The sequence below is a fragment of the Denticeps clupeoides genome, chromosome 1 (genome assembly GCF_900700375.1).
Source record: "Denticeps clupeoides chromosome 1, fDenClu1.1, whole genome shotgun sequence".
NCBI classification, from domain to species: domain Eukaryota; kingdom Metazoa; phylum Chordata; class Actinopteri; order Clupeiformes; family Denticipitidae; genus Denticeps; species Denticeps clupeoides.
This window is the reverse complement of record NC_041707.1, coordinates 22,498,405-22,510,221: the sequence shown is the minus strand read 5'-3', so window position 1 is coordinate 22,510,221 and position 11,817 is coordinate 22,498,405. Positions and strand designations below refer to the sequence as shown.

The window sequence follows — 11,817 nt, the reverse complement described above, 5'->3', positions numbered from 1 at the left end:
TGCCTACGATGTCACCAAGGGCCAGCTACTTTAGGCCACATGTTCTGGAACTGCCAGTCATTGTACAATTTCTGGGAAAGTATTTGCATAGTCTTGTCATCTTTATGTAATAGAACGATTTAACCTACACCATTAATTTCTATTTTTGGGGTCCCCCCTCCAGATATAATTCTTACGATATCTCAAGCCAAGGTGGTAGCTTTCGCCTCATTAATGGCAAGAAGACTTATTCTTCTGTTGTGGAAATCAGACAAGCCCCCCTCTTTCAATAGTTGGGTTATGGAAATGCTCTCCATGTTGCAGTAGGAAAAACTGCAATGCAATCAAGCTAATCGTCAGGAAAAGTTCAAGGAGATATGGTCACCATTTATTGATTATGTGAAATCATCCAGTTGATCTCCAGCATAGACATGTCATTTCTTAATGCATATACAAAGTAAAATACTACAACACTGAGATGAGGCTGTTTCCCTTCCCTTCTTCTTTTTTTTTTTTTTTATTATTTTTTGCTTTTCTTATTTATTTATTTATTTATCTTCTTACTGTTTGATGGGTGGGACTAGGGCTGCACGATTTGGGGAAAAAAGACATATTGCAATTATTGAGATCAATATGGCGATATGCGATATGATAAAGGGCACTTGCTTGTATATCAATGAAAAGTCGCATACAAATTACTAATAGTGAAATGTTTAATTTCAAAGTGAAACATACAAACTACTTATAACTTGAAATGCCCGATGCTGTCAAAATACAATATTCTACAAAATTAAATAACCACAAAAACTCTTTACATTACTGTCAAACAACAAACCCTGGTAAGGATAAACAACTGTTTTGATTATATTTGGCCATTATAAAATCCCATATTATAGTTCTTACGTTTAACCAAAACGTTGTTTGGAGGCTGACTTGAACATAGGAATGCATAGCTTTACTAGCTTAGCCTAGCTTAGCTAAGGTTAAGACTTATAAAACGGGATTTTATAATGGCCAAATATATTCAAAATAATGGTCCAGCCTTACCTATGAAATGTAATCCCCCGGGATCTGGTTTGGAGCGTACAGCGGTTTGTACAGCCCCAAGCAGCACAAGAGTGAGGCATTTTTATGCACTTCTCTCCATAGACATGTATATGCTTCACGCCACAGCAGAGCCTATCGCAATATGGCGGCGACGTTGACGTACGTGTACCCATATGTCTATGTGAGTCACGAATGTGAGGTCTCCATTGAACCGAATCGAAAGTCATGTGACCAAACACATCACATTCGACTGAAGTGAGACTTCAGTCAGCTCGCAAACTTTGAGAGAATGAGTGATATGTTGCCGATTCAATCCATGTACTAATATTTAAATCGCAGCTTTTTGCATTCATGTAATTGCACAGACTGACATCACGATTGCGATTAGATTAATTGTGCAGCACTAGGTGGGACTGAGGGTGGTGGATGGATATTGGTCAACAGCTGTTATTTGTTTGTTGTTGAAAAATTGAAAATCACAAATAAAGCATAAAAAAAAAAAGATTTCAAAGTTAAACCAATGAGCTTTATGGGGGTTTTAAGTGTAGAAAAAAAAGACAAAGCCATAATGGACAATGGAGTATTCTTTTTAATGGTCCAATAAATATCTTCACAAATGGGATGCACTGTCTGGTTGAATCATTGTAGCCCAACTCAACATCAGTGGTTCTACAAAGAAATCAGCTCTTCCAGTGACTATGTTATACTAAAAAGACCAGGAAGTGGGAGGGTTAATAACTAATTTGTAAATCAAATATCAACAAACTGAGTGGCCAACAGCCAATGCAGACAAGTGAAAGCATGTGAACATTTCAATACAGTCCAGAATATCAAGACCTGCCCTGGGGGGCGGTCTAATGTGGATGACCATGTGGACGTCCACGGCCCCTGCCAGCAGGCCCTGGGGGACCATCAGTGGTTGAGCGAGGGTTTTTGATGGTCTCATCAACAGACAGGATTAGACAGGCAGCCTCAGAAGCAGCAGTTAGAGCATGGATGCGCACAATGGCAGGCTCCCACACACAGGCCTTGAAATTGTCAGCAATATCTTCGTTGTTGACGTCTACACCATACCACATGCCACCCTGTGGAGAGGGAAAAGGGAAGGGACACATGAGTTATGTAACAGCAGTTTAAACGTCAGTTTCCAGATGTGTGATTACTTTTTTTTTTTTCTCCATCTGAAGAAATCAAATGTTGAATAAATGCTCCCAGATGTCCAATATCACCTATGCTGCGCTCACCTCCACTTTTAACCGTTCTGCTCTTTTCTAGTTTTACTGTCCCTGGCACTTTGTGTTTGTCACAATTAAAGACCTCAGATAATACTGTGTAAGGACCTGTTTTGTAATTTCCTGATTTTGAAAATGACTTCACAAAGTCTGCACAGAAGCATTGTATGACACAGTGGATGTTAGACACATACCTGAGCATGCTTGGCTCTAAGCTTGTTAAGAATGTTGGTGGCATCAAAGCCGGCGTTGTCACATAACTGTCGGGGGATAACCTCCAAAGCTTTGGCATATGCGCCAATCAGAAGCTGCTGCTTGCCTGGAATGGTTCTGGAGTAATCCCTTAGGTACTTGGACAACTCCATCTCAATTGAACCACCTCCAGCCACAATGGAATCGTTCTATAATTAATTAATGCACATTATAAGAAGTAGTAATTTCAACAAACAATAATAATACAAGTCACAACCATGGAAATCAGCTCACCTTAATAGTTCTGCGCACAATCATGATTGCATCATGCAGTGAACGCTCCGTTTCCTCCATGAACTGCTCAGCTCCACCCCTCAGTATGATGGTGCATGTTTTGGCCTTGGGACAGCCCTTAAAGAAATTGTACCTATAGAGAGATAGCACATGAAGGAAGAGAGACAATGGCAGCAAGTGCTTTAGCATTAGCAGTTTCCTTAAAACAGAGAAAAACTGATTCCATGTTCATGTTCTTTACCTCTCTCCTCCAACCTGCACCTCTTCAAACAGTTCACACTGACCAAGCACATCATCGGTCAAAGAGCCCACACTCGTCTGAATGGAGCCCCCGCAGGCCTGGAGGAAAATTTACACATGAGCTCAACAATCCATGGCGTACAAAACATCCAACAAACTACTTCATCAATGGACAGGTTGCTTCGCTGGATTGTGGTTGCCACAATCTTGCATTTCATTACCATCATTGTTCTCTTGAGGTCTTCTTCCTGGACCCTGCCAGCACAGAACAGATCCCTGTCTGCAAAGTATTGTGTGGCCACATCTCCAATAGGAAGCTTGGAGAGCACTACTTTTGCCCCAGATTTGAATATCTTCTCCAATTTGTCATAGAGGATAGTCCACTCTGCATCTACAATGGCCTGATAGTCCTAAAAAGAGAGAGAGGGGGGTACACATTACAGTTTTTCAGTTTCCCTTGCAACTATTCACTTACTTTTTTCGGTCCAACCCTTACATGGCAACATATAAAATAGCCAAACTCCACACATGATGCAACTATTAACTTGTGATAACCAATAGTAGCATTACTGGTTCATACCTGAATATTGTTAACTCTGACTTCAGCGTTATCTTTCTCTGCTTTGAGCTCCAACTCAATGTTGAGTAGGGCAATCTTTGGGTTCTCATAACGTTTTGGTTGCATTTCAAATCCAGCATAAGAGATGGTTTTCTTGAAGGCAACACCTGCCACCAGTTGAGAGTCCTGGAGATCCAGACAAAAAAATAACAGTAATAAATACTTTATTACTTGTGCTTGCTTTAAGTATGAACTGGCCGACAATTGCCAGTCGATTTTGGGCATTTTTTCTTGATTATCTGCATTGGTGTTTTATTTAATTGATCACTGATATTCAGTGATTAGATGCAGTTTAGAGGCTGCTGCCATCTCTGTTAAAGGAAATGAAAACATCAAAGCTGACTTTTCAGAAAATGTAAACTGTACAGCATTTCTCAGATGAGAAACCTGTTTTTAAAATGTAATGGCCACAGCTTATCTTACATCACAGTATTTACATTGCCTTCTCACGTTATATGGAATGTTATCTTATAACAATGTGGAGTCTCTTACTACTAATTTGAATGTTACTCTTTTGTAACTAAGAAGGGACTCAATGCATGAGTCCAGCTCAGGCATATAATGGGTATGAGATGCTTTATTTTAATGCCCTATTCTTGCCACAACAGTTATTAATACAGTGACTATTAATCTATATAATATTTGTGCATTTTGTATTATACAGTATAACAATAATTTGCCATTATATTAAGAAGTAATTTCACTTTTAATAGAAGTTTGTAAAGTTAATTTTGGCTCCAAATCCCTTCCACAAACCAAACAATTACATAATCCGGACTTAATACAAATTTTAAATTATTCTTGCTTACCTCCAAGGCGCCACCCTGCACTTTCTTCATACCAATCATCTTGAGGGGCAGAAGTTCATCCAGCATCATCACAGCATCCACAACCATGTTGGAGAAGAACTCCTTCTGTCCTGCAATGAGCTTCGAGTTCAGTGCGGTGGCAGCACACTTCTCCAGCAATTTCCTTTGCTCTCTAGAGCAACAGGCATATAGATAATTGAAAGAAAAGCAACACAGCGTATGAGACAAAAAATACAAATACTGCAATATTTTCCTTGACTAAGAGTCATCCTTACATTGCATACTACAAATAAAAATGATCCAAAAAGTCATTAAGACATACAAAAAAAACGGTTTCTCAGAGATGTATACAGTTTTGTTCAATGTACACTAATATCAGAATTTCTTTTTGTTTCTAACAAGCATACAACCATAATATATGACTCAAAATATTTTATATTAAGTCAATGCGAAAATAGCATATACATGCATATCACGAAACCACCAGAAAAGCCAATACACCACACTCACTCTCTGTCGTCCTTCTTGATGGTAACCGCAATATCCTTAATCTTCTTGACTGCAAGCTGGGTGGCGGTGCGGAATGCGCGAATAATAGTTTGAGCATGGAGTCCCTCCTCTACGTAAGACTTCAACTGCTTCAGGAATTCGGCCGCCAGGAGCGTCACGGAAGTTGTACCATCTCCCACCTAAAGGAAAACAGAAATCAGTACTTTAAGCCGTGCTTTAATGAAAGTCAAAGTGAAGTCATAATGATGTCCATATGCCAACTTCATTGACATGATAGCATGCACTGCACCTACCTCAGCATCCTGGGCTCTTGCAATTTCCACTAGGGTTTTGGCTGCTGGGTGAACCACGTCCAGCAGATTTAAAATGGTGGCCCCATCATTAGAAATAGTGGCTTTTCCTTAAAATAAGAAGAAGAAAAAAAACTCAACATTTAAATTTTCCAGTCTCAAAGTACACCTGAAAACGAGTAAACTGGTACTCTAGTGCACTGACGCACCTCTGTTGTCCACTATCAGCTTGTCCATGCCACGGGGACCAAGCGTGGTGCGGACAGCCTCCGCGATGACCTGACAGGCATTGATGTTGCTGACGAGCTGTGGGACACCTTGGGAAGTGTCTGTCCCCTCCTTCAGCACAATTACTGGTGTGGGCTGTGGTGAGGACACATTTACATGGTTAAAAATCCATCCCAAAAATCCAAAAGGAATTAAGGGGAAAATACAGTACCCACAACTGGGCGAAAAGCACACTACAGTGTTTTGGAGTTTTCAAACGTTAAACCACATCACTCCCAATAGCAACATACAAGTACATTTAAAAAAACTACCACTAGACCACTACAAACACTGCGAACATAACATATTTCCTTTACATTGTGTTCAGGTCCACAGCGTGTTAACTCATTAGCTATCGAAGCTATCGAAAACTCTAACGTCGACAAAACACCGGCTGTCAAACTCGAGGAGGATCCCGTCATAGGCGGGGATACGACAGAATGGTGCTAGCAGCTAGCTCGCTACTGAGCGCTAAAACAATTCATTCATCCAACTCTCATCTTTTAAAAAAAATACAACCACGCACTAAAAGAATAGCGCGGCCGGTGCACAACGTCGAAATAACCCGAACAGCACACATTGATACCATCACGGATGGGCAAAGATTCCCCTCGCTACTCACCATCATTCTTGCAGGTGTATCGGAGCGATATGGTTACACTAGATTTATAAGTATATTTCTTGAAATATGTGCTTTGTTTCTTTTATTTTCTTATTTTCTAAGAATTTTATTTTTATTTTATTAAAGACTGTATTCTGGTGTGAGTAAGGGAATTATAATGACAATCCAGGTGTTTGTTTAATTGTAGAATGTTGAAGTGGGTTATAAAACTTTGATCACCCCCCGACAACTGTTTGGATTCACCCCCTGAATTTTAGCTATCGAATCGTCTTAGATGGAAATAGGACTAAATAAATATGCTTCAAGAGAAAAGACCAACACAGCAACTAAAACAATAAACCATACAGACCCGTAATCTGAGGCGGGAAAACTCTAACGTCGACAAAACACCGGCTGTCAAACACGAGGAGGATCCCGTCATAGGCGGGGATACGACAGAATGGTGCTAACAGCTAGCAGCTAGCTCGCGACTGAGCGCTAAAACAATTCATTCATCCAACTCTCATCTTTTAAAAAAAAAATACAACCACGCACTAAAAGAATAGCGCGGCCGGTGCACAACGTCGAAATAACCCGAACATCCCACATCGATACCATCACGGATGGGCAAAGATTCCCCTCGCTACTCACCATCATTCTTGCAGGTGTATCGGAGCGATATGGTTACACTAGATTTATAAGTATATTTCTTGAAATATGTGCTTTGTTTCTTTTATTTTCTTATTTTCTAAGAATTTTATTTTTATTTTATTAAAGACTATTCTGGTGTGAGTAAGGGAATTATAATGACAATCCAGGTGTTTGTTTAATTGTAGAATGTTGAAGTGGGTTATAAAACTTTGATCACCCCCCGACAACTGTTTGGATTCACCCCCTGAATTTTAGCTATCGAATCGTCTTAGATGGAAATAGGACTAAATAAATATGCTTCAAGAGAAAAGACCAACACAGCAACTAAAACAATAAACCATACAGACCCGTAATCTGAGGCGGGAAAACTCTAACATCGACAAAACACCGGCTGTCAAACACGAGGAGGATCCCGTCATAGGCGGGGATACGACAGATGGTGCTAACAGCTAGCAGCTAGCTCGCAACTGAGCGCTAAAAGAAATCATCCATCCAACTGTCTCATCTTTTAAAAAATACAACCACGTGCTAAAAGAATAGCGCGGCCGGTGCACAACGTCGAAATAACCCAAACAGCACACATCGATACAATCACGGATGGGCAAAGATTCCCCTTTAACAGGAGCCACGACTCGCTACTCACCATCATTCTTGCAGCTGTATCAGTGTGATATGGTCGGTTTATATGTATATTTGTTTAAATATGTGCTTTGTTTCTTTTATTTTCTTATTTTCTAAAGAATGTTATTTTTATTTCATTAAAGACTTTATTTTGGTGTGGGTAAGGGAATTATAATGACCATCCGGGTGTTTGTTTAATTGTAGAATGTTGAAGTGGGTTATAAAACTTTTGATCACCCCCCGACAACTGTTTGGATTCACCCCCTGAATTTTAGCTATCGAATTGTCTTAGATGGAAATAGGATTAAATAAATATGCTTCAAGAGAAAAGACCAACACAGCAACTAAAACAATAAACCATACAGACCCGTAATCTGAGGCGGGAAAACTCTAACATCGACAAAACACCGGCTGTCAAACACGAGGAGGATCCCGTCATAGGCGGGGATACGACAGATGGTGCTAACAGCTAGCAGCTAGCTCGCAACTGAGCACTAAAAGAAATCATCCATCCAACTGTCTCATCTTTTAAAAAATACAACCACGTGCTAAAAGAATAGCGCGGCCGGTGCACAACGTCGAAATAACCCAAACAGCACACATCGATACAATCACGGATGGGCAAAGATTCCCCTTTAACAGGAGCCACGACTCGCTACTCACCATCATTCTTGCAGCTGTATCAGTGTGATATGGTCGGTTTATATGTATATTTGTTTAAATATGTGCTTTGTTTCTTTTATTTTCTTATTTTCTAAAGAATGTTATTTTTATTTCATTAAAGACTTTATTTTGGTGTGGGTAAGGGAATTATAATGACCATCCGGGTGTTTGTTTAATTGTAGAATGTTGAAGTGGGTTATAAAACTTTGATCACCCCCCGACAACTGTTTGGATGCGGCCGCGCCCTTGGGTTAGTGGGTTGGAGACCCGGTTCAGTTCTCTTGGACACATGGCACACTTTCTTTCAACAACCCTACACCGGCAAATCTACCACCATGGAACGCATTAAATACAGTAGAGACACTCTTGTTTCTATTAGTATATAATGCACTTACAATTCGAAGACTTTGACTGCTTTTCCGGATCCCAGCTGGCCGAGTGAAATCCTGAGGAAGAACAAAGGACGCGACGCGAAGCGGCGGCCCCGGGGGAAACGAGCCGGCGTCAGGACCAGTCTGAGGGCCGGTGCACACAGCACACCTCTGCCTAGCATCCTGCTCGCCTAACGTCCAGTCACTGGAGAACAAGCTCGATGACCTCAGGGCCAGGGTAAAGTTCCAGAGAGACATCAGGGACTGCAATCTCCTCTGCTTCACCGAGACATGGCTGAATCCAGCGGTGCCGGACCACGCCATCCAGCCGGCCGAGTTCTTCTCGGTCCACCGCATGGACGGGACACGCAACTTGGGGAAGACGAGGGGAGGCGAGAGTGTGTTTGATGGTAAATAACAACTGGTGCAATACCGTTGTCCCTCTCACACACTCCTGCTCACCGAATCTGGAACTATTGTCCATCAAGTGTCGTCCCTTTTACCTTCCTCGGGAGTTCACATCAGTCATCATCAGCGCCGCTTACATTCCACCGAAAGCGGACACGGACACTGCCTTATGCGAACTGCAGGAGGCGCTCACACAGCACCAAACACAGCACCGGGACGCTGCGGGACGAATTTTCATCAGCACATCACCTGCCCCACCAGGGGCGAAAGGACACTGGACCATTGCTACACTACAATAAAGGACGGATACAGGGCACAATCTTGTCCACCATTTGGAAAATCCGACCTTGCCGCCATCTTCCTCATGCCTAAATACAAACAAAGGCTTAAACAGGAAGTTCCGGTTCAGAGGAAGGTGGCACGCTGGACGGACCAATCGGTGGCCGCTCTTCAGGACGCACTGGATGATGCAGACTGGGGCATGTTCCAGAGTAGTTCCGGAAACATCAGTGAGTTTGCGGAAGCGGTTGTGAGTTTCATTGGAAATCTAACGGACGACACAGTTCAGAAAACAATCTTCAGAACGTTTCTCAATCAGAAGCCGTGGGTGGATAAAACCCTCCGCGACGCTCTGAAATCTCGCACCGCGACCTATAACGCGGGGCTCGCTTCCGGGGACATGGAACCATACAAGGCTGCGTCGTACAGCGTCAGGAAAGTGGTGAAGGAGGCGAAGCAGCGCTACGGGAAGAAACTGGAGTCACAACTCTAACAGAGTGACTCTAGGAGCCTGTGGCAGGGACTACGGACAATAAAGCACCAACATCTGGTACGACGAAAGCGGACGTGTCTCTGGCAGACGAGCTAAATACATTCTATGCTTGCTTCGAGGCTGCAGCTAAAGGCGCTAGTGATGCTACGGCTAGCGCCTCCAACAGCTGCAGACAGGAGGACACGGCCAGCACCGAGAATGCATTCGTCATCACCGAGCATGATGTGAGGAGAGCCTTCAAGAGAGTGAACACCAGGAAGGCAGCAGGACCAGACGGCGTCTCGTGGAGAATCCTCAGAGCCTGCGCGGACCAGCTAGCACCTGTGTTTACAGAGATATTCAACTTCTCTCTCTCTCAGTCGGTGATCCCCACATGCTTCAAGGAGTCCATCATTGTTCCGGTCCCCAAGAAAACCCATCCTGCCTCCCTCAACGACTACCGCCCTGTAGCCCTCACCTCAGTAGTGATGAAGATCTTTGAACGGCTGGTCAGAGACTTCATCATTTCTTTATTACCAGATACACTCGACCCACTACAGTTTGCGATCCACAGATGACGCCATATCACATCTCCTCCATACAGCACTCACCTACCTGGACACTCGGAAGGGAAATTATGTTAAAATGCTTTTAATTGACTACAGTTCAGCATTTAACACAATAATCCCTTCCACACTCAAAACCTGAGACTCAGCTCATCTCTCTGTCAGTGGATCTCCAACGTCCTTACCGGGAAACCACAGGCAGTAAGGATGGGCGGACATGTCTCAGCCTCAATCACCCTCAACACTGGAGCCCCCCAGGGCTGTGTTTTGAGCCCCCTGCTGTACTCCTTGTACACATACGACTGTGCAGCCACTACTAACTCCACCACCATCATCAAGTTGATCTCTGACAACGAGACGGCCTACCTGGAGGAGGTTGAAATCTGGTGAACTGGTGCCAGAGGAACAATCTCCACCTGAACATCAGCAAGACAAAGGAGTTAATAGTGGACTTCAGTACAAGCAGGAGAGGACCTACCAGACCCCTGTCATCAACAGGTGCCCATTGGAGAGAGTGGACAGCTTCCGTTACCTCATTGTCAACATCACGCAGGACCTGTCATGGTCCTGTCACATCAACACCGTGGTGAATAAGAGACTTTAGACTGTCCTCCAAGGTGGTCAGGAGCTTATACTCCTTCACCATAGAGAGCATCCTGACGGGAAATAGCTCAACCTGGTTCAGGAACAGCACCATGCAGGACAGGCGAGCCCTACAGAGGGTGGTTCGATCAGCCGAACGAATAATCCGTACCAAGCTCCCTGACCTTCAATCTATCTACAGCAAACGGTGCTGTACCAGGGCCAGGAAGATAGTGAAGGACCTCAGCCACCCCAACAGTGGACTCTTCTCTCTGTTGCGATCAGGAAAGCGCTTTCGCTCCCTGAAGTCCAACACAGAGAGAATGAGGAGGAGCTTCTTCCTGCAGGCTGGCCGAGCTCTCAACAACAACAGTACATAGAACTCCAGCACTTTCACCTTCAATCACTCCGGACTTTGCACAAAATCACTCTGCACTTTTTACTTTACTGCTCTTTTTTTATGGCTCTTTTCTTTAGACATTGTCTTTTACTCATTTGCACACCTTCACCCTACCAGTTACACACATTTTATGTTAAAGACGTAAAAGTGTAATATTTGGTTATGTTTGCAATATTTGCATATTTGTTCATTGTATACTTGCAACACTTGCAATACTGTGGTCTGTAGCAGTCACAAAAAGCATTTCACTGCATATCATACCGTGTATGACTATGTATGTGACAAATAAAATTTGAATTTGAGTCACAGGGGTTTCTAGTGCCTGAAGGGGAACTTCTATTTTCACACCACAGGTGGGGTTTGGTAAAAAGGATGGGATGTTTGATAGCCCTATGCTGACTATTACTGGGAGGGGGAGGTCAGTTCATCCATCTGTGGGGACCAAAAAGATGGTCGGGGAGGTGGTCGATAGACTGCTGGGTTGGGCCAGAGAAATTACCAAGGTATGGATGCGTAATAATACACAGATAGCAGATGTTACATCAGTGTTTAACATTCTGAGACACCATTTTGCAGATTCCGTTAGCTCAGGCCTACCTCTGGCAAATTTCTATGCGACCAGACCACGACCTAACGAGGGATCACTGGACTATTGGATCAGATTAAATCGAGCTGCAGAGGTGTTGGTTCAAAATTGTCCAGACCGTGAGCTCGCTCTGGTGTT

At 43.1% G+C, this 11,817-nt stretch overlaps 1 protein-coding gene across 1 annotated transcript; it reads right to left on the bottom strand.

Moving 5' to 3' along the window:
• Positions 1 to 1,597: 1,597 nt before the first annotated feature.
• On the bottom strand, positions 1,598 to 6,739 carry cct7 (chaperonin containing TCP1, subunit 7 (eta)). Its single transcript, XM_028977255.1, has 11 exons — positions 6,732 to 6,739; positions 5,422 to 5,575; positions 5,216 to 5,322; positions 4,923 to 5,101; positions 4,413 to 4,584; positions 3,565 to 3,729; positions 3,206 to 3,394; positions 2,986 to 3,083; positions 2,745 to 2,877; positions 2,453 to 2,659; positions 1,598 to 2,111 (listed from the first exon to the last, which is right to left on the bottom strand). Exons 1-11 carry the CDS (start codon positions 6,735 to 6,737, stop codon positions 1,881 to 1,883), a joined length of 1,641 nt encoding a protein of 546 aa, XP_028833088.1. The 5' UTR covers positions 6,738 to 6,739; the 3' UTR covers positions 1,598 to 1,880.
• Positions 6,740 to 11,817: the final 5,078 nt, after the last annotated feature.